Source organism: Osmerus mordax, chromosome 2, assembly GCF_038355195.1.
Source record: "Osmerus mordax isolate fOsmMor3 chromosome 2, fOsmMor3.pri, whole genome shotgun sequence".
In the NCBI taxonomy this organism is placed as follows: domain Eukaryota; kingdom Metazoa; phylum Chordata; class Actinopteri; order Osmeriformes; family Osmeridae; genus Osmerus; species Osmerus mordax.
The window spans coordinates 6,138,444-6,160,183 of record NC_090051.1 but is presented as its reverse complement, the minus strand read 5'-3'; the positions used below and the strand labels follow the sequence as shown (position 1 = coordinate 6,160,183).

The following is a 21,740-nucleotide window of genomic DNA, read 5'->3' as shown; positions in this document are numbered from 1 at the left end:
TATCTACACTCAGATCAAACAGATATTAGGAGGTAGGTTTGGGCTAAGCCCCTAATGTTTACAACATCTGGCTCAGAACAGAACTATAGGCTACAGTCCATGAGAAGTTAAAGATGATTGTTCTTACGCATTGTTACACTCGTATTACTGACGAAACAATTTAGGGGTAACCATCTTGAACACAACGACTGACTTGAAATGCACTCGAGCTTACGAATTACAATGAAATGAACCATCAGCAAACATATGCAACAGTGGGAGTCTAGTCATTCACTGAATTTAACAATATCACATCACAAGATTTGGCTATTGAGGTTTGTCTGTTTTTTGGAAGATATTAAAGGAAAAAAGCACTATTAACCTGTTACAGCACTGTAACTATGATGGTCTATTGTAGTGCTTCAAACAGCGTACATTACAGAACACCTGGAGCATAAACCTGTGCATCAGTTGAATTAGGGTAGGGTGGACTTCTTTTGAGGCTTTTAACAAACCATTAATCATCTTTGCTTTAGTTGTTCAATTGTATACACATGTACATTTAATATATTAAATAATATTTATAAATAACTAATATTCTATATTATACACAATGTCTGGTATATACAGACACACAAACATTTAATTACATACACCTGCTCCGGCACTGACCCATCACATCGGAGCTGAAAACCACGGCTCAGGGTGAACCCTCACCTGTTTCTGCAGGTTGGTGAGCTTGCTCCGGCTGAAGATTATGCCCACCATGTGTTCCTTCAAGTCTGCGTCCGACGGCGCCTGAGGACAAATAAATGTGTAAACGGCAGAAAAACGGCAACATCACTACGAAACAACTCCTAGATTCCTGGGGTTAAACCATGAGGTGCAGGGCTAAGTGCCGTATATAGTCCGGTCACTGACAGGGAGCAGTAAAGGTAAATTTTCTAGTTCAAGTCAAGGTGGAAGTTAATAAAGATGAGAGCTGACCTTGTCCTCTCCCTCTGGGGATGAGAGCAGGTTCTTCTCCTCCTGTTCTGGTGTGGGCTCAGCGTCTCCACAGATCAGCTTCCCAAACACCTGCACACACACACAAAAGTTCAGGTATAAAAACAAAATGGCCACCAACTGTCACATGCCAATATTGTATATATATTTTTCCAATCAATAGGTTACACTGTACAATTTCAGATACAACACAGCCTTTACAGGAGGTCTCTGTCAAATCACTTCAGTTGTTGGTTTTAGGTGCCATGTTACTCTGCACATCTGAAACTGAGTTTTAGTCTAAGTAAGTCAAAATTGCTGCTGTTGTTATTGCTGTCGAGTGGAAGTTTCAGTCAAGTCTGAAATCGATAAAGCTGTCGTCGTCGCTATTGAGCTAACAGCTGGCGTGATTGACAGGCAAACTGACCTGTGAGGTGATGAGGCGGAACACTCTGAGCGTCTCGGCCTCGCAGTTCTTCTGCTGGGCCACGCTGGCGGAGATCTGGCCGGCGATCTTGATGCTCTCCCCCTCCTTCCAGCCCAGGAGCTTCACCTGGCGCACACGCAGGGTGTTCTCTGGGCCCTTCAGCTCCACCTTGATCACATGGTGGTCCCCGCCCGGAAGCTCGCTGGTCACCCAGCCCATGTGACGCGAGTCAAGGTCCACCTGCGCGAGAGAGAAAGAGAGAGAGGGGGGGAGATCAAGTCATTCCAACAAAAAGTTGACCAAACCAAAAAAGAACGAAAGTGACAGATATAGAGATGGGACATTTTCCTGTTCAGAAAACAGCTTGGATCAGGGTGCCCAGGCGGCTCACCAGGCAAGAGTGTGTACCGCGCCAAGGCCTTAAAGCAGAAGCCCGGGGTTTGATTCCAGCCAGGGGTCATTTGCTGCATTTGCTTCCCCTCGCTCTCTGTCCCTACTTTTCCTGTCTCTCTGTCTCCATAAAAAAAGTTTAAAAAGGCACCAAAAATTGTGATGCAAAACAATTTTTATAAATAAATGAGCTAGGATCAACTGGCTTTGGCTCAACCTCAACAGCTGGGTTCTCTTCTGACTGGCTCCAGACGGGCTCTGATCTCTTGGAGTGTTAGTAGAACAGAGAGAGATATTCAGTGAGATCGCGAGAAAGTGAGGTGCCAAACCTGTTTGATTCTGCAGAGGTCCTCCAAGGCTTTGCCACAAAGGAACGTCATGGACGTCACTTTGTTCTGTGGGTTAAACGTGAGAGCGGCATATGAGAAACAGAAAGTGAGAAAACCTTCCTGCACACTAATAAAATAACCGAAGGAAGTCAAGAAGGTGTTCAAACGTGGTTTTAGGGAGTCGGTATTACGAATGAACCCCTCACCCCGATGTCTCTGGAGTTGTCCACGTGGACAGACACGTAGGACGCATTGATGCCTTTCACGCAGCTGATGGTGATGCTCTTGGTCTTGTTCTTGTCCTCGTCTCCAGACTCCCAGAAGGTCTCGGTGGAGCCGTCTGTCAGGCTTCCGATCATGGCTGGACGGCTAGACGTCTTGATGTCCGCCACGCTGGTCAGGTCCTTCAGACAGGTTACCAGGCACAGCTCCTGTTCACACACACACACCGGACAGAAAATACACTTTAAAGTAAGGATGAAACCACAGAATACTAAATACAAAGAACAGGTATGTCAACAACAACATCAAACTATAATAAGTTATGACATCATGCTTCCACAAAATAAGTAGCAAGCCTACGCTATGTTTATGTAATTGGATGTTAGTTATTCTGATAAATCCTCTTTTTAAAGTCTAGTGAAACCCAGTGTTTCCCTTCAGGTCCCCACCTGACTCATGGCCTCGTATCCTGACTGCACGCTGATGTTGAAGCTCTCCTCACTGTCTCCGTCGTCCGATTTGGACAGGATGTTGTTGATGTGGTGGAACACGTTGCTCTGGTGCAGGAACTGGTGGTCTGACTGCTTGAATTTCAGACTCCAGCACCTGGTAGAGTGTGGAGGGGGGTAATGAGGGGTTAATCAATCTCCCAAAGGAGGAACCAGAGGCAAAACTGTATCAGGAGTTGGGCCAGCACTTTTTCCTCTAATATTAACACATTTATTCCTGACATGCCTAAAATACTCAACATGGTGAAATCCCAGTACAATAAGCAAACGATAATACTACTGTATCACGTTCAAACAATACTTCACACAGAGACCGGCAGGAATCGAGTACCCGTCTTCAAGTGCAACAGTGGTCTGCCAGACTTCTGAATATAACTGCACTGTTGGCATTAAAAATAACCAAAATACCTCAAATATAAAAGTCACAGGTGGGGCAGCCAGAGGCAGATGAGACTAACCACTAACAGATAATATCCACCATGCAACGCTTTACAATTATAAAATGTAGTGGTGGAGATGGAAGGTATAATGGCTCGCAAAACTTGTTTTAGTACCTTCTAGACCTCAGGAAAATTATGACACATTAAGGAAATCTCTGGGCCGATGAGTTATTTGCTTTTGAAAACACAAAATGGCCCGAGTGTTAAACACATACGCTCGGTTTCTGGAGTCTGTTTTCAAAAGAACGGGATCTGGAAACAGTTTAGGAGACAGGAAGACCGTACCTGAGGGCCATCTGCTGCAGGGAGCTGCCGCTAGGAAGTGACATCATGAGGTCTGAGATGGTCTGGAGGAGGCGGTGGAAGGTGTGGGGGAGGGGGTGGGCGGCCTCCCCAGCGATCACGATATCTGACAAAGGGTGCTCACACACACCCAGGTCCCTCTCCTGGGGGGGGGAAGAGGGAGTGTTACATACAAAAAATGTCAAGCTATGTGGATTCAAAGAGTTAATCGTCAATGACAGAGTGTATAAAAAACTAAAGCCTTAATCGGGCCCTGTGCACCAACTAAGAAAGACTTCAGGTGTCTTGACTGTCAAACCAAGTGAACTTGTTCCTCACCTGTTCCACATTCTCCTTGTTTCCTTTGTTCTCCTCCTCCTCCTCCTCCTCCGGCTCAAAGGGCGAGGGTGTGAGCGAGGCCACAAAGTGCCACAAGATGTCGTGTAGGGAGGTTGTCTGGATCACATTGCACAGAAGCCAGTTGAACGCCTGAATGGGAGACAAAAGTTCCCATTTAAACAGAAGACAACCACAATTTCTTGGTTCTACAACTTGACATTATAGTCGCATGGTTGACCGGGACATAAAACCTAAGATGAGTAAACCAGGAGACACTGAAAGGAAAGTGGACTGTCTATAACTGTAGACCAGGGGAAGTCAGAGAGAGGCTACAGGGACTCACCTCCATGGCAAATACCCGGCAAGCGGATTTCCTGAGGGCGTGCCTCATTGCCACCTCCAGGCCCTCCAGGTCGTGGTGCTGGATGACGAAGGCGAGGACGGGCCACTGGAAGTTCCTCTCCCCCTTGCTGAGCGAGCCGTGGGCCGAGATGAGACGGGACAGCTCCGGGGACGGGTGACGCAGCAGAGAGGAGCCCACTTCTGGAGGGGGGGGGAGTAACGGACGAAGGGGGGGACAACATTACGTACTGCAGCTTACAATGTTACCTGTTAAATCAGTCTGACACCCGGGTGCTATGGGTAGGCATTTTACAATTTGATTATTATTATCAGTTGTTTTGGGGTTTTGTTATATGGTTTTTGGGCACAAGGGGCCCACCTCACTCAGGCAGTATATTTGAGGCAGGTAATTGTGGTAAGGGAAAGCTGACTAGGAGATATACAGTACAGAAATATTTTTCAGAGGGGGTACAGAGTCACACACAGACTAACTATATTCTTTGTTGTATCAATGGATTCAACCTCCCCCAAAAAACTGACTCTGTTCGAAATATGAACTTTCATTTGCCTGTGTACAGCCAGTCATTTATGCTGCATCAGTGGCGTTAAATGAGGTGGAAATTCAGACAACAAACGCCATTACAATAGGTTGTAAGATCTACTGTGCAAGAGAATAACCATAATCCTACCTGCATCCCCGCTGTGGACCCTGCGCCTGGGCACGGCTTTCACCCTGGCCGGGGAGGCCGAGTGCTGCTTGTCGTACTCTGAGGCCACCACAGAGTATGACCTCTGGAACACGGTACGCTTGGCCGTGTCGCTGTCTGTGATGGGACTGGTCTCCAGACTGAGGAGATACACATCCCAAAATTATAAGTTAGTACAGAAATTAAAAAAAAATTACACATTGTTATTGTTTTCTCTGAGATTTAGATTGATTATGTGGCCTTTTGTGACACAGATTGTAGAAAAGGACTCGATTTTGAATACATTTTACGAGTCAGGTATGGCATTGTAAACCAGCACATTTGTTGCTGTTTGGCTTGTCAATATGGGCTGACATTTGGAAGACATTAGCAAATAACCAGAAAGCACCTGGGGGGCATGGATTTCATGTTGCTCTCTGGCTCCTCAAACACGTTGGGGCAGGCGTCTGGCGTGACGGAGATGTAGGGCGCGGGGACGGAGGTGGAGCGCAGGTACCTCATCTCGTCCTGGAACAGATTATCGTCCTGGTAGCTCCCGAAGTTCTCCGTGTGTTGCCTGGGAAAACCACGGGGAGGACGGTGACTCGGAGGAACGAACATTCAACTGTTTCTTAAATTCAATCAAATGTATTATGATACCTATTAAATTATACCTTTTTAATTATAATCCTCAACTATTCATGGTAGTTAACCTCTATCGCTAAAACTCAGCCTTCTCTTTGTTTTTCTGTAAACTAATGCTGTATGAAACTTAATCTCTGTTACCTGGCCAGCGTCTGGAGGTAGAGGCAGCCTATCTTGTTGGGCAGCTCGTCGGAGACGCCCTCCTTGAGGCAGGGCAGCTGAGAGTGCAGGGGCCTGCTCGGGTGGTGGCACAGCAGGCTGGGCTGGGCCGCGCTGCTCAGGGACAGCAGGAACAGGGCGTTGGCACGGATTACCTGGTGGGCCTCCATGGTGGGAAGAGCCCGCGGGGTCTTCACCTGCAAGGGCTTCCTCCTTGACTGCTTCACCTGGAGGGAAAGAAGAGGCGGCAAGAACAGGTTGTGGTAAGGGGGTGAGCAGAAAGCACCAATACTTAGCATACAAGAAGACAAGGAGACATGCATAGAAAGAAACAAAGAAAGAGAGAGAGAAAGAGGGTTAGGGTTAGTTGCATAAAACCAATAGTTGCATAACAGGTGCAGAGACTGCAGTCTGACCTTCTCTCTGGCAGCTGTCTGCTTCTCCCTCAGGTACTTCTCCCTGCAGCGGTCACACACCAGGTACCAGGTGCTGCCTCCAATGCCCCCATCTCCACAGTTTCCTGCCCAACCTCCGCAGAAGTGGCCGATACTGTTGTAACCCTGACCCCCGGCATAGCGCCCACATCCTGATGCACACACGCACAAACGTACAAAGGAGGGAAGAGGTTAAGACCAGGTAGACTACACTCTCAAACGACCAATTTTAATATGAACCTCCCCCCGGAACCGCAACATGTATGAGCAAGGTCTTACCTGGGTGAGCTTGTCTCATGTGGTAGGTGACGGGGTACGGGTGAGACTCCCCACAAAGCTCACATATGGTGTCCTTCTCAGGCCCGCCCATAGCCAGCTGAGCCATCTCCCCAAACAGGTTCCCACGGGGACGCACCTCCGCCTTCTCCCGTTTCTTCTTCTCCTTCTTTGACTTCTTGCCGTCCTTTTCGTGCTCCTTCTTTTTCAAGATGGCGCTGGAGCCCGGGCTGGGGAAGATCATGTTCTGGGTAGCGGCTTTGATGGTGGCCATGGAGATGTCTTCCCAGAACGCCACCAGGTGCTGGAGGGTGAGAGGGAGGATGGACTTGGCCCTCATGGTGGGGTGGGAGGTCATCTCGTAGGATGCGGCATCGCCTTTGCCGTCCTCGCACTTCTCGGGCAACGGCGGCTCCTTCAGCATGGAGAGGACCTTGTTCTTGTTGATGCTGCCCATCTTGGAGATGTCAGGCCCGTGGGGGGCGATGTTGAACATGTTGAGGGCGGAGGATATCTCCAGGGAGTGCCTGTTCTTCAGCTTGTTCTCCTTCTCCTCTGCGCCCTGCCCCCCTAGCGAGCTCCGGATGGGCGCGTGCTCCTTGGTCAGCTCTGGGTTGAACTTCAGGAAGGAGGAGCAGGCCATGGCGTCGTGCACGATGCCCTCGTGCCACAGGAAAGCGGCGAAAACGGCTCGGGCGCACTCCGCCACTGAGGGCGACATGGCCTGCTTGGCCGGCTCCACCAGGCGTGTAGAGCTCTCTCCTTTGAACAGGGGACCCGACTTGTCCTTCTTGGGTCGGACATGGCGGCTAGAGGTCTTGCGGCTGACCTTAGGGGAGGAGCGACTCTCCTGCTCCTCCTTGACGGGAGCCTTGCCGATGCTGAAGTGGACCTTCGAGGAGCCCTCGTCGGCGCTGCGCCCCTCCAGGTTCTCCTCGTTGCTCTCGTCGTTGGAGAGGAGCGCGGAGGAGGAGCACACCTCCACCACCTCACTATGGAGATCCTCCTGGGTCACGTGGGGAGACGGGGCACGGTTCTCCGTGTTGCTGCTCTCCGTGTTGCTGCTCTCCGTGTTGCTGCTCTCCGTGTTGCTGCTCTCCCCTCTAGGGGAGACGTCTTTAGGGGAAAGCTTGGGCTTGGGGGACGTGGACCTGCCCCTAAGGGGCTCCGTGAGGGGAACCTTCTTCTTCCTCAAGGTGTCTGGATCCAGGGTGTACGAATCCGACTTGGACCTCTCCCTGGGCGGGTCCAGCCGGGCCTTGGAAGACGGGCTGACCTTAGGGGGGAGGTTCTTGTCTGGGTGCGCTGAGGAGGAATTCTGGGAGGTGGTGGAGGTACTGGAGGGGCTGGATCTTCCTGGGGAGGAGGACAGACCCTTCTGTTTTGGGGACGTGGAGCGGGAGCCAGGGTTGGGGGATTCGGCACGGAGGCCGGAAGTCCGTCCTTGGCTGTCGGCTTTCAGGGCCTGAAGGGTGTTGTGGTTGGGGGAGTGGGAGCGGCTGTGTGAGTCCGACCTCAGCTTGGCCGTGTCGGACCTCAGGATCAGCGCTTCGCTGGCCGAGCGGCCCCCGTCGCTGGTCTTGCTCCGGGTCTGGTCCGAGGAGCGCCCGCCACGGCCATCCTGCTTCGGGGAGCGGCTCTCCTGGCGGTGTTTGGAGCCAGGGGACATGGGGTACGTCCCTGACACCAGGTTCCCTCTGTCGCCTAGGGGGTTGACATAGTTAGACAGTTAGTCCCTACCACCGAGGGGCAACGGACAGCAGTAGCCCAGACAGCCTAGTCAGTCAGCTTAGTCACAACACAATTTCTGAGGGAGAAAAGAAAGGGTTTAATGGAGAAAATAATAATAAATTAAATCATAAAAAAATTCAAACACCACAGAAACCGATGTTAAAACATGAAAAACAATAGAAAATGTGTTTTGAATGAAAAAAAAAAATTATAGTCACAAAAACATTGCCCGTTTCAACGTTAGCTGATTAGTTAGTCATTTAGTAGTTTATGATTATAGACAGATGCTCCTTAACTCCTGTGTCATGGCAGCCATCCTGCTGACATGAACCATCATGGATAAGCCAGGCCTAACCCAACTCTTAACCTTATTTAGGTATAAGCATTTCCTTTCGTTTTTAATACGGTTTATTTAACTCTACATCCTATTCATTATATTGCCATTATATAACAAATGCGCTGTCAGACACGAGAATGAAACTAACTTGGTTGTTTTTTTGTTTTTTGTTTTTCTGGATCTGCTCAAGAGAGCTGTTCCAAAGCCAGGCCGTGTTGAGTCTGAAGGAGGACGTGGAGCATTTACCCACCCTTGTGCCTGTGGGCCAGAGACGAGAGAGCCAAGCTGTGACCGGCCGTGGCGGGCGCACCGCTTTTGTGCACGCGCTCACGAGAAGCGAGGCTGCGTGATGAAGCATCTACAGCGGAAAACAGTGGTAGGGTGAGCAGACAGGCACGCCATCACACGGGGGGTGGGGGGGAGAGTGGGATGACGGAGGAGGGGAGCGAGGTGGGAGAGGAGAGACGAAAGAAGAGAGGGAGGAAGATTATGAAAAAAGGACGAGATAGATGAGGATGAGGGGAGTAGAGGAGGATGAAATGGAGTGGGTAAAAACAGCAGGGAAAGAATACACAAGCAACAGAAAGACAGAGGAAGCAGAAAGGAAAGGAGACCGACCGAAGACCGAGTCAGATGGTCAGAAAGGTTGAGAGGTCCAGGAAAGAGAGCGGAGAGAGAGGAACATAGAGACAGAGAGGTGACAACTGTAGAGGAACAGAGAAAGAAGGCAGTTGATAAGCTGATGCATGAACTGGAGAGGGAGACATACCTAGAGGGTCTGGTGTTCTAGAGCTAGCTGTCTGGTAGAATACACTAAAACTCCATATTTATATTTGATACCAATTCCCTTTTGAAATGAAATCATGGTTTAAAGTTTACTCCTTATCTCTCAAACTATCTATATTTTAAGAGGAGGGTTAGTTGAGATAGACAGAAAGCATTTTCTCTGGTGGTGTCAAGGCCCTTTTTATCAGAACCCAAGTAGCTGGCACTTACATTTGGAATATTTTATAGCATGTACACACAATATGCTTAAGATTCTTGTTGGCTTGTTAACGATAAGGCGGCTTCATTCCCACATGATATTGTGTTTTGACCACTGAGAAACATGGATTGGAGAAAACAGAACTGCGAGGCACCGTTTTAAATAGCCAATCTAAAGAAATTAAGAGGAAAGATCAAACGGTAGTATGAATTCTTAAAAACCATCCACACCTACTAAATAGCACATGCCAAACAGCATGGAGTAGGCAGTATGTATTTTAAGTAAGCAGTATGTGCTGTGGAGAAGAATTGGGACATCAACAGAGAGCAGAGGGGGGAAAAGGAGAGAGAGAGAGAGAGAGAGAGAGAGAGAGAGAGAGAGAGAGAGAGAGAGAGAGAGAGAGAGAGAGAGAGAGAGAGAGAGAGAGAGAGAGAGTGTGAGTGTGTGAAAGAGAAAGAGTGAGCGAGTGAGATATTGTGTGAGAGAAAGAGTGAGAGAGAGAGTGTGAGAGATAGAGTGAGAGAGAGAGTGACTGAGTGAGAGAGTGAGATACAGTGATGTAAAGCAGCGGTAGCAAGGCACAAAAGCAGGAAAAGGTAAGGGATGAAGACGAAAATAAACCAGAGACAAACGTAAACCAAACATAACAGCAATGTTATGCGTCATCATCAGCCCCCTGCCCCCAAAAGAAAGAAAACTGGTCGAGAGCAAAGGCAAACCAAATGACAAGGAGGTTAGATAAGCTGTGGGGAGGCAGAGGACCAGCACCAAGTAAGTGTGCAAGCTTGTGCCGACACTGTCAGACCGACGGACAGACTTACTCGGAAGCTGTGGTTGCGGCTGACACAGTTGGGAGGGGGACTGCCCAAACACAAATGGGCTGTGGACAAGGGAGGAGGAGGAGGAGGAGGAGGGAGGTTGGGTGGCTTGCTCATGTACGGAGGAGGAGGAGGAAGAGGAGGAGGAGGAGGAGGAGGAGGAGGAGGGAACAGCTGGGAGGAAGGGCCCGGGCTGAATGGTATTCAGTATGGCGCTCAACCGGTCACCTGCGAATACGGAAGACAAGGGAGAGGCTCGAGCTTAAACTATGGTCTGAGGGCGGGGAGAACAGAACAGTAAGCATTAACCATTAAGACCGTCTATTGATCAATCAGTCAATCAATCAATCATCTCCCACACAGGCAATGTCCGAGAGGGAGGGAGGGGGTTGAGAGGTGTGGAAGGGTTAGGAAGGGATTGGTGGGGAGAAAGGGGGCAAACTATAGAGACATGGGGTTATGGGTGATGTCACAGGGTGGGTGGGGGTTGTCCGTGATTGGCTGGCCAAGTTGTGTCACATGGACAAGGTGCAGATCCCCCCCTCCCTCCCTCTCCCAGTCCAGATGTAGCCTGGCAGACGCATCAATGGCTGGCCCCATGCACACAAACAGCAGTGATTTGAAGGCATGGAGCGGTAAATGACAGTGACGAGAAGACGCATGCAGAACTTGAAACAGAGGAGAAGTTAGTGACTGACCACCTGACCCTGCCTGAGGCTTCTGAAGGGTTAGGCTAGTCCCCTCACGCTGCAACCTTGTTGGTGTGGCAGTCCACTCCAAGGTGATAAATGGCATGATCCACTGGCAGCGTTCAGAGGCAAAATTCGCCTGGTGAAATTTTACCATCACTCATTTTCAATGGGAATCACGAATGATTATTATGAAATAGCTGGAAGCTAATCCAATTCTATGCAAATATTGAGTTTCGCCACTGTGTCATTGAGCGACAACCAACTGGCATCTATATTCATGTGTCACCACCCCTCCTAGCTATCAAAGCTGCATAGCTAGCTAGTTAGATAACTATTGCTATGTTTGTATAATGACAGCATCACATTGCCGGTTCCAAAACTAAAACAATTCACCCACAAAGCACAAATTTGTCACTCCGTTTACTCCGTTGCATCAGTGGATAAGCAACATCAGTATGGGCTGGTCAAACTAAACTAGCTAGCATAACACAGCTAGCATAACACTGCTAGCATAAAACTGCTAGCATAACACTGCTAGCATAACACTGCTAGCATAACAAGGACAAATGTGCTGCGTCTACCTCCACACTCACTATGGGAAAGATTTTGTGCCAGTGGATCATGGCCTTCAGACATGCAGCTACATAGCTCATGCAGAAAATATGTTCAACTTAAGCAACCGCTGTCAGTGGAAGAGGACGCCATTGTCTTCTAGAATCATTGGAGGAGAAGTCTTTTACCATGTTTAAGATAACTGAAGATCCAGATATTATGTGAATGGACCTCTACCTTAACAGTACCATCCACAATACAGTGCAAACGTTTTGTTTTGTAAGTATACAGACTAAAATATTTTAGGCAGGCATTCCCACTGGACAGACAGTGCACACAAGAAGGAGTGTGTCCGACCAAACCACATTACGCAGTCAGGTAAGTCAGAAACACAAAAGTGGTGGATGCAGAGGGAGGGAGAAACAGGAGCACAAAACAAGGAGGTTCCATCTAAAGACAGTCGTGTCCAGATGATGTCCCGTTCAAATCATTCTGACAAAGCAAATTACAAACGTGTGTACTAAATAAAGCGCTGATGATGATTTAATCAGGATTCAGGGTGCTTCCATCATTAATATTTGAATAAAATCAGTCATAGGACAACTGGTCATGCAACTAGTTATGGATGAATTAACAACCACTACTTGACTCGGCCTCTCATTGTTAGAAGATGGAAAAAGAAAGAGACCAGTTCCAACCCATTACGGTCTCCTGAAACTGATGAACAAGTGAAAACAAAATGGCTAAAACCTTGGATTCTCTCAATACTCCACTCTATCCTCATACATACTGCATGTTCCTCCCTCAAGTTTAGGAACATCAGGCTACACCAGCCCATGTCCATTTCCTTGTTGGCGTTACCTTTGTTGTTAGAGAGGCCATAGTCAAAGCCCTGGGCCCCATTGGCCCCCGTGGCCCTGTTAAAGGCCTGCACAGAGAAGGGGCTGGGAGGGGGGGTCTGAGACCCTGGATCCAGCAGGGCTTGTTCTGGAAGGAGACAGATCATGTTAGTGGATTCTGTACAAATAAAATAAAAACTTTAGTATTTTGACGTTTAGAATTTTGAAATTGTGTGTGCTTGGTTTTACCCTCGTCATGGCGTAGGTACTGATTCCCTCCTCGGTCTCGGGCCAGAGACCAGGCCTCCCCCTCATCACTCTCACAGAACTCAACTACACTGTTCTTGTCCAGCTGGACCCAGGTGCCCTCAGAATTCACCACCTGGAGTAAACGACGACACACGACAAAGTAGACAACATTTATCTTCTCAAGCAGTCCGACACAAATCCACGCATACGCAAACATCCTGTCACGCTCATTGGAAAGGAAAAGAAAATCTCAAATGGACCTTATTTCATTATATATATATATATATATATATATATATATATATATATATATATATATATATATATATATATATATATATATATATATATATATATATATATATATATATTTTTCTCGAGCTTTGTCAAGTTATGATTTTGGAGAGGAAGGGCAGACATAGGAGGAAGTGTGTTAGTGGATAAGGGGGGTTGGACAGCTCAGAGTCAGACAGGGCATTTCAGATAAGGTTCAGAGAAGGTTCTAGAATAGCATGACACACCACATCACCCAATAGAAGGCCAGGTCCAGAGGAGGCGGCACCAATCAGAGATTTGAGAGTTTAGAGGATTGAAAATATGCTCAGAGAGAAGGCAGATCCCAGAAATAAAGGTGGAAAGATTGTGTTAAGACAGTATCATGGCTTCAGCACTTCATCAATCCAAACGTCAGTATTTATTTCCTTGCAACAAACGAATAATCGATAAAAACAGATGGAAGCTAAAATTTACGTGATATACCTCAAGACAGCAAATGCTGTAGCCATTGGAGTTTGTTAAAAAGAGATTGTCAGCAGGCAAAGGTAGAGGACACACAACCACAACCAAAATCCCCTCCCCCCCTCCAAGGGAAGTTAAATCATCAAACACAACTCAATCACTTTAAACAGCAAGATAGGTCAGGGAAACATCATTTTGCCTAAATCTGTTCCCCAAGACAAAAAAGGCGGGAAAATCTGCCAAACAAGAACTACAGCACTGTTAAAAGTGATCTAGAAAAGCTTAGGTTTATTCAAGAAGTTTGCAACAGCCACATAGATAGAACGAACAGTATTGTCAGGCAGTTTTGGGGTGAAGTGCGTACCTCGCCTATGGCCTTGACCTTGTTGCCAAGTACTAACATTCCAATGGGGATACCCCTAAGGTTTGGGCAGCTTCTGATGTTGTGGCCTGACGGGCCGGTCTTCACTACCTTATAAAGGCCAGGGCCCCCACCCTGCCTCGCCCTGCTCTGCTCCCGCACAGGAGACTCGTGGGAGAGGCCGCTGCTCACCTCCTTAGCGCTCACTTCCGATTGGCCCCTGGCCTCCTGCAACAGGAAATCACATCAGGTTAGGTGGAGAGAGCAGGTAAGGATACGCTTCAACTAAATCAGGCAGCACTGAGTTAAAGGCAGATCTTGTGTTTTGGGTCAGCCATGAATGGTCATTCTGTGCCAGTAGGGATTGTGTGTTGGTGATCGAAAATGATGAAAGGACAGATGGGTTGGAAGCACATCTTTAGTGCTGCGAATTGCCCTTTTACAAATATCCTAATATATTTAGACTACAGACACCACTCCCATTTGTTAATGGTGCACTGTAACCTTTATTGCATATGTTTTACACGAAGTGATGCAAGTGCAGTAGCACAGCAAAATAATTATTCTCTCTATGAAACGCACACTGAAACACACACGTTTTACCTTGTTTCCTAGACACAGATGAAGCTTAGTCCTAGACTACATTCCATATTAGCTGCACACTGTTTCTAGACTAGAATGCTTTATCTGTATCTGGGAAACGATCCTGAGGGTCTATGGTTTCCCATACATCATGCTACAACACATCTTGACCGGTGAGTACCCAGTACAGAATGGAATCCTATCAAGGGAAGTGACATTGATGCAGAGGAGCAAGTGGGACGGCTAGCGGGTCTACAGGGAGGCATGCTGTTACTACAGTATGACACATGAGGGCCACGTCTACCTTATCATACAATACCTCAAGCAACTGACTGCTTCAACATATAAACCCCATGCAACACATAAACTTCTTGGCACGTGGATTCTCAGGCAAGCAATATTGTTAGAAGACAGACTGGCGGCAACAGAGGCGGCCATCTGGGATAATCTAGACATCTAGTTAAGCTAAAATACATGGTAGTTGGTTACTTCTCAACTCTGTCCAAAGTTCATAGACAAACAAAAACACAAACAATCATGCAGCAGTGGTTTCAAGTGAACTCCCTGGCCTCTGACTAGTACATATCAAGATCTCAGACTTTCATACAAGAACTGGGAAGTACAGACGGATGGAGCAGCCAAGTGGTACACAGCTCTGCAGCAGACACACTCACCTGTGTTGGGAATATAGATAAGGGGGTCCACGATAAAAAGCCCATGTCCCTGACTCCTTGGCTAGCGTTAAAGACACTCTGAACGACAGAATCGGAAGACAAGTCAAGAAAGCCAGTGTTCATTTGAAAAGAGAAAAACCGGGAGGGGGGAGGAAGCGTTGATGGATTTTTTTGGAAGAAGGTTTTATTTTCCTGGTTCGCTTTGTGTCTTCGTTTATCTTAAAATAATATATTACTTGCTGAGCAGAGACCGAGGTGAGGGAATTTGCCGGCTGTCAGACAGGTTGTGTCGAGTTGCAGTGAGGGCATTTGAAAATTGCGTTTGATTTTAGAGAATTGAACAAAGCTAGCAAATCTTGTAGAATATTATTTAAATTACTCTGAAGTAGCTGTAAACGGAAAACTTAAACCATATATAAAGGAAGACGTTTGGACAAAAAATAAACAACAATGAGCTATTTTTACCATGGGGGTGGGGGAGGGGGGAGAACCTTAAAGGGGGGAACAACCTTCCAAAAAAAATTCCCTCGAGGGATGTGGTGTGTCATGCTGTTCTGACCAGGACCGTCACACACAGAAGCCTCTGAGAACCTGAGAGCATCTCCATGCACAGGAATCGTGAAGCGTCACAAGCACAATGTCCAGATGAAGGTGTCAGAAGGACCAACTGTTGCTTCATGACAGAAAAACATCCACCCTTTAGTGACTGTAGACTGACTCACCGTCCATATGCTGACTGTTCGCTCAATTGTTTTTTTTTTCACTCCACTTTGAGATTAACGTTCACATCTCCAAAGTCTGCACTAGCTTTATGTTTGTCAGTCTGCTGTACCAGATGACTGAACAGAGGTTTAAATGCCATGGAGCAAATGTGAATAGAGTGGAAAGAAACCTTGGTCTGTGTCTTGCTGTAAGTGTCTGTGTGTTAGTGTAGCCATGAGTGAGAAGCCATGACCAGCAATGAGGGGAGACGTACAACAACGGCCTCCACTGACCCAGACCCAAAACAGTCAACCGCTGTAAGTCAATCTCTTGCATTTGTGGTTGTTGACTTCAACGAGTTTCAACGTGTAATTACTAGTCAGGGTGGGGTTCCGAGGCTCATGTGATGGTGTTGTTCTGTAATGGTTTTTCCTCCCCTCTCAGACATGGTGGCATGCCGTGAATAAGTGTTCTGCTGCTGCTAGTGGAACAATCTGTTAGCGAAGGCTTCCAATGTAGCCGTGCTGGACTTGTACACACTTCATGCAGTGAAATACGCCTTGTTCCTGAAAACGCATCTCACTGGGAATGAAACGATGTGGTGTCCTGCCTGACCAGAGTCAAACACATTGTACTGGGTAACGCAAATCAAACGCAGCAAAAACATGAGGCTTCTGTCAGCAGAGCTGTGAAGCAAATCATATTTGACCCAGGTCTGGTGTTCCGTTCAGTCCCATTTCCCCACACGAGCAGCAGAGGAGCCACTTGCTCCTCTTTCCAGACAGCCCATAATAACCTTCCCAGACCAGGGTCGGGACCTGGTGCTACTTACGTCGGCTGGGACAAGCAGGCTCCGGCCCAGGTGCTGGTTAAAAGACAGGCACCAGGCTTCAGTGTACCCGTTCATGCTGGGCACGTACTTCTTAACAGTCTCATCATTCAGCCTGAGCCACACACCATCATCATTGTGGATCTATGGGAAAACAAGCAACAGGGCGAGAGCACAGCCACGCCCTCCCATCACTATGGAAACCAAGGCAACGGGGAGGGTAAAAAAAACCTGGCATGAGAGCACGTCTCGAGGCTGCAGGGAGGGAATCTAGTGTGTGTGTGTGTGTGGCCGATGTTACACATCTGGGAGAGAGGACATGTGACTTGTGCCAGTTAGGAGAAAATTGGGCTGACATAAGAGAGGGGGGCTAATAGGAGCACAGTGGCATGTTGCCATTATAAATGGATTAGACTCGTAACAGGATCAAAAGTGGTAGACAATCTCCCACAAGCAGCCGCGTATTTTCAAGCACGTGCTCTCTGCAGCCTCGGAGTGTCTTGCAAATGACGACAGGCAAAGAAAACTACAAGAGGGTTAAGAAGTAGAAGCAGCAAAATCACTCCAGAAAGAGTCTAGATAGGTAACAGGGTAGGTATCCAGAGAATTATACAGACGTGCTGTGTAGATTGATATCAATTCTAGATCAGCTTTAGATCCGTGGATGTACTGTAAGAAGCTGTGTAACTGCCCTGATCTCGCCAATGGCAACTAACAAGTTGTACATAATAAGAGTTGCACATGCACGGATTTAAAGTTAGACGGGTCTCAGTTGTATGTGATCGCGAATGAAAAAGAAAATGAGGAAAAAGAAGACAGAGTGGGGTTTTTACTAAAGTACCAAAACAACAACGAAAATTTGTTTTACACGGGCTATTCTACGGTGATAGTTTACCTCATCAATGAAAATGATGGTGCCATTGACTTGCACTATGCCTATCTGTTCGCTCTGCAGGGAGGGGTGCGTACGCACTCGCAGACCTGCGCTGTCCTTGGACACAAATTTGCGGACCTACGAGAAGCAGAGGGAGACAGGGAGACAGTGAGCCGCAGGAGCCGGGAGGAAGGGAGAAATGAAAAAAGAGAAAGACAAGCAATGAGGGAGTAGCAGGACACACACACACGCGCATTCACACGTTAATTTGTATACATACTCCTTGTGGCAATGCGCAACACACACACCACACCATGACACGTGGACAAAAACTCACTCACCTACCCACTCACACAAGGGACTCACAAGCAAACGTACACATACAGCAAATAATTCAAAGAAAGTGCAGTGGTGCTTCATTTGGAGCAGTGTCTGAACAGGTGCATATCCAGTCTCCCACTCTTGTCTCTCCCATGCAAGACTGTAATGAGGATGGATATACAGAGACACACACTCAAAAAGAAGACACACAAGCTTGCTGATTCCATGAGCGCACTTTGTTGCTTGTTTCCCCACGGTCAGTTTCAGTCACTCAAAAACATAAAAACAGAGAAATCACCAAAACACAACGGCTACACTGCAGAAGATATTTAATGTCAGCGTGAAGCATTGGCTGCATTAAATACACAACGCTCCTTATGCTAACTCTGTTCCTCCTGAAAATGTAATCTCAGAAAATAAAATGCTTGGAGATTACACGTCAACTACTCAAGACCGGCTCGGGGTATGTGGTGGACATTCATGACAGAAGACAAGGTACAGTACCAACAGTTACAATATTCACACACACCAGGAAGGAGACGATAGGCGGTGTTGATTAGAGTACTATGGTATTACTGTCCAAGGACTTCTGGCACTCTATCTATATTCAGTTTTCGCAAAGCATGAAGGGTTAGCATGAGAATGTGTACAGTGTCTCGGACATTCCTGAGACTGTTTCTAAGAAAATAACCTTGTAAATCACTTAGTTAGCACAATATTTTGTGTGTGTGTTTTTAACAGCGTGTGTTGGGTTAGTACAACTGTAGCTCAGATAATTTTCCCATGTTGTGTTTGTGTGTGTGTGTGTGTGGTGAGAGAGGGAGAGAGAGAGAGAGGATGAACAAAGACACCTTGTTTGGTTGGGGTTCTGCCTTAGGTTTGACCATCTGAGTCCCAGGGGGTATCATGCCTTTGGGAGGGTCCTTCACCTCAACTTCCAGACCAGCATCTAGGAGTTAACACAAAAGATTAGCAAATAAAGCAAACAGATCTGCATATTTCCAAACGTGGTCAACGAGTGGTGTAAATTAGCATTGGATCCTAGGGAACTGCCTTATATATTCTCAGTTGAACCTACAACCAGTCTGTTCAGAGAGAGAAGTAACATTCACAGTGTCCTATTGGTTCGTTATGGGTGTTGCTCATGTTTCATTACCCCGTTCCTTATGATTAGTTACCTATCTCAATGCCGTCTATGGTGACGTGGATAGTGTAGAGGCCCACGGCCCCAGGGGTCCAGTTGGCACTGTAGGTCCCATCTGTGTTAGCCCGGATCAGCATGTTCTCACTGGGCCTGGGGAGGAGGCAGGGGTAACCAGCAATTATGACTATATCACTGCTCTGCTATCTATCCTTTGTTTATTTCTTTGCTAAACTGTTTCAAGGGGTGTGAAACACGTCTTTGTACCTCTTTGGTGTGGGAGAAGCAAAGCGGAGCTCCTCAAAAGAGTAGTTCTCATAGGCCTAATGAGTGAGGAAGCACATAGTTAAAAACATCCTTCAGACAGGAACAGATAACTCTTGATTACGATATGGTGACATATTGCATATGGCAAATAGTCAATAACTGTTAGGCAATCATAACGCAACCACTGCAAATGCACACCTCCATTTGACTAAAGAACCTTTCCGGACCTTAATCCTTTCCCAATTCCTAATTTATTCAAATTTAAAAGACGTTATGCTCTCGTTTCATCTTCAACAACAAATTTGACATTTGATAAACCACTTCCATATATATAATTTGATACAAGTTTGGTACAGGAATAAGCAACAAATCCAAAATGCCAAGTTTCCTCTCATAATACTTCAATGTGACAGTCTAAACTGTCAATCTGTTCATGAAAGTCTACATGACACATTTGGTTTTAAATAGTTTCACTTCAGCTCATTTACATTATTACAATAACTACTCCAACCCTGATACGGCCAAATTGAGCAATGTAGAGTGATAACGCTGAATCTGTTTGTTTCAAAGGGTTTACTTATGGATAAAATGCTGGCTAGCTAACTAGCAGCAAGACAATATAAAGTGGGTACTTCAGCAAAGATGCAGTGAATTTGATCGACATGTTAATGAATTAACATGCTTACATTCAATCTCTTGACAATGCACAACAAATTCCGCTGTCCTGGTGGTCCGATACAACAATGCTTTCAGAACTAGGCTGTTTAAATGCTGTTTGTGCGGTGGGAAAAGAGACTGAATCAGATAGCTAACAAGCTTAGAATATTTTAAGGGGGAATATATGGTTTTGTTCAATCTATCTAGCTTGCCGAGGAGAACTAAAATACGGAGAAATGAGGGGAAATTGTGCGTTTTTGCTCATTTCATCCGATATACCTCATAATCCCTTGACTGACTGAAGTTGTATTTTTTGTCTGGCTGCATGCACCTCAAATACATGTCCTGTTACACCCCTAATTATATATACATAAAGTGTGCCACTGACCTTCATCATGGTAATGGCAATGTAGCGGGCCTCCTTGACGATCATGGGCTCATAGGTGGCCTCTAGCTTGGGCATGGGCAGGCCACCGAACGTCAAGTCCGTTCCTGAGGAAGAGGAGGCGGAGGAAGAGGAGGCGCCTCCTGGGAACCGCTGCAGCTTCCTCATGTTGTCCTGCTGCAGGGACTTCTTCTGGGACACTGGCACCGCCTTCACCTCCACCTTGGATTGGATACAACATTGTTGAAAGCATGGTCTTAACCCGAGGTTTGAAACAAAGTCCTATCCATAGGTTTGTGACATTGGCCCTGAAACATACAACTACAGTACTGTGCAGAAGTCTTAGGCACTCACAATTTTTTCCATGAATAGTCTTATATAGATATAATTCTTTTTGTCTTCTGTATTTGTGCAGCATTTTAAAAGTAAAATATTGAATTAAAATTATTATTTTTTTGTACGTTTTTTTAAATCACGTTTTCTGGAATGCTTTATTGCGCCTAAGACGTTTGCACAGTACTGTATGTCTCAAGACATACTATAAGGCTAATGAGATATCCATCCATAAGATGATAGTGGATTGGCTATGGTGGACCTCATGCTTATCAATCCAGTCATGATGAAAGATCGCAAGCTGGCAGAGATGTGTGACCTCTGACTGACCTTCATGTTGGGTACGTGGACCACATCTCCGTACTGGTCCTTGGTCTGTACAACCACAGTGGCGGGCCAGCCACAGCGGATGTCATCCTTGTTCAGTATCAATGACGTTTTCTGGGGGTCGGCGTACGAGTCTGGCTGGAGCCACCTGATGGGAGAAGAGCCAAGCTGTATTGTCTGTGGTGGATACCTGTATGGGTCCCAACATACCCAAGCAGTTGTTTGTGAGTGTGTGTTTGTGTGTCCCCCTACCTGGCGAGGCGCCCCCCGCTGGAGTTCTGAACACAGGTGATGAAGTCCTCTAGGAAGGAGTGCTCGTTAGTCTGCAGGTGCAGGGGCAGGTTCCCCTCCAGGGCCTCTAGGATGGTGGGGGAATGGGACAGGGCCAGACCCTTCCCAAGAATCCCTGAGTGGGACTTGACCACTTGCAGGGAAGCCTCCTCCAGGATCTCAAGGTCCTCCTCCAGCTCATTTCCTGTTGAAAACACGCAATTCAGATGCATTAACGTGAAGGAATGTTGTTTCGGTGGAAGATCTAGGTTCTTCTCCGGAGATCCTTCTTACCTATGGGCAGAGCCAGGTCTTTCTTCATTAGAGCAGCAGCACACACACTGCCCAGGTAGGCCAGCTCCTTCTCCAGCTGAATTATACCCTGAAACATTTACATTTTAATCATTTAGCAGCCGCTCTTATCCAGAGCGACTTACAGTGAATACAGGGACATTCCCCCGAGGCAAGCAGGGTGAAGTGCCTTGCCCAAGGACACAACGTCAGTTGGCATGACCGCTGAATCGAACTGGCAACCTTTGGATTACTAGCCCGATTCCCTCACCGCTCAGTCACCTGACTCCCCATGAAACACACCATGAATATTGAATAACGCTATATTGATATCAAATTCAA

At 47.0% G+C, this 21,740-nt stretch overlaps 1 protein-coding gene across 12 annotated transcripts in view; it reads right to left on the bottom strand.

The window, feature by feature from the left end:
- mycbp2 (MYC binding protein 2) overlaps positions 1-21,740 on the bottom strand; it is a 76,046-nt gene that overhangs the window by 7,316 nt on the left and 46,990 nt on the right. For 4 of the 12 annotated variants that reach the window (XM_067229007.1, XM_067229032.1, XM_067229024.1 and 1 more), the window contains 27 exons: positions 21,402-21,489; positions 21,090-21,312; positions 20,841-20,985; positions 20,181-20,399; positions 19,136-19,191; positions 18,906-19,021; positions 18,579-18,676; positions 17,428-17,544; positions 16,536-16,676; positions 13,749-13,973; positions 12,647-12,779; positions 12,420-12,545; positions 10,318-10,542; positions 6,447-8,147; positions 6,150-6,319; positions 5,716-5,960; positions 5,339-5,506; positions 4,933-5,090; positions 4,245-4,444; positions 3,902-4,051; positions 3,566-3,726; positions 2,781-2,937; positions 2,316-2,540; positions 2,110-2,175; positions 1,391-1,630; positions 967-1,056; positions 697-777 (listed from right to left, as the gene is read on the bottom strand). In XM_067229007.1, the coding sequence (XP_067085108.1) occupies positions 697-777; positions 967-1,056; positions 1,391-1,630; positions 2,110-2,175; positions 2,316-2,540; positions 2,781-2,937; positions 3,566-3,726; positions 3,902-4,051; positions 4,245-4,444; positions 4,933-5,090; positions 5,339-5,506; positions 5,716-5,960; positions 6,150-6,319; positions 6,447-8,147; positions 10,318-10,542; positions 12,420-12,545; positions 12,647-12,779; positions 13,749-13,973; positions 16,536-16,676; positions 17,428-17,544; positions 18,579-18,676; positions 18,906-19,021; positions 19,136-19,191; positions 20,181-20,399; positions 20,841-20,985; positions 21,090-21,312; positions 21,402-21,489 (5,724 nt within the window). The remainder of the gene's footprint in view (positions 1-696; positions 778-966; positions 1,057-1,390; positions 1,631-2,109; positions 2,176-2,315; positions 2,541-2,780; positions 2,938-3,565; positions 3,727-3,901; positions 4,052-4,244; positions 4,445-4,932; positions 5,091-5,338; positions 5,507-5,715; positions 5,961-6,149; positions 6,320-6,446; positions 8,148-10,317; positions 10,543-12,419; positions 12,546-12,646; positions 12,780-13,748; positions 13,974-16,535; positions 16,677-17,427; positions 17,545-18,578; positions 18,677-18,905; positions 19,022-19,135; positions 19,192-20,180; positions 20,400-20,840; positions 20,986-21,089; positions 21,313-21,401; positions 21,490-21,740) is intronic. The other 8 variants (XM_067229015.1, XM_067229041.1, XM_067229066.1 and 5 more) reach the window with 8 other exon arrangements.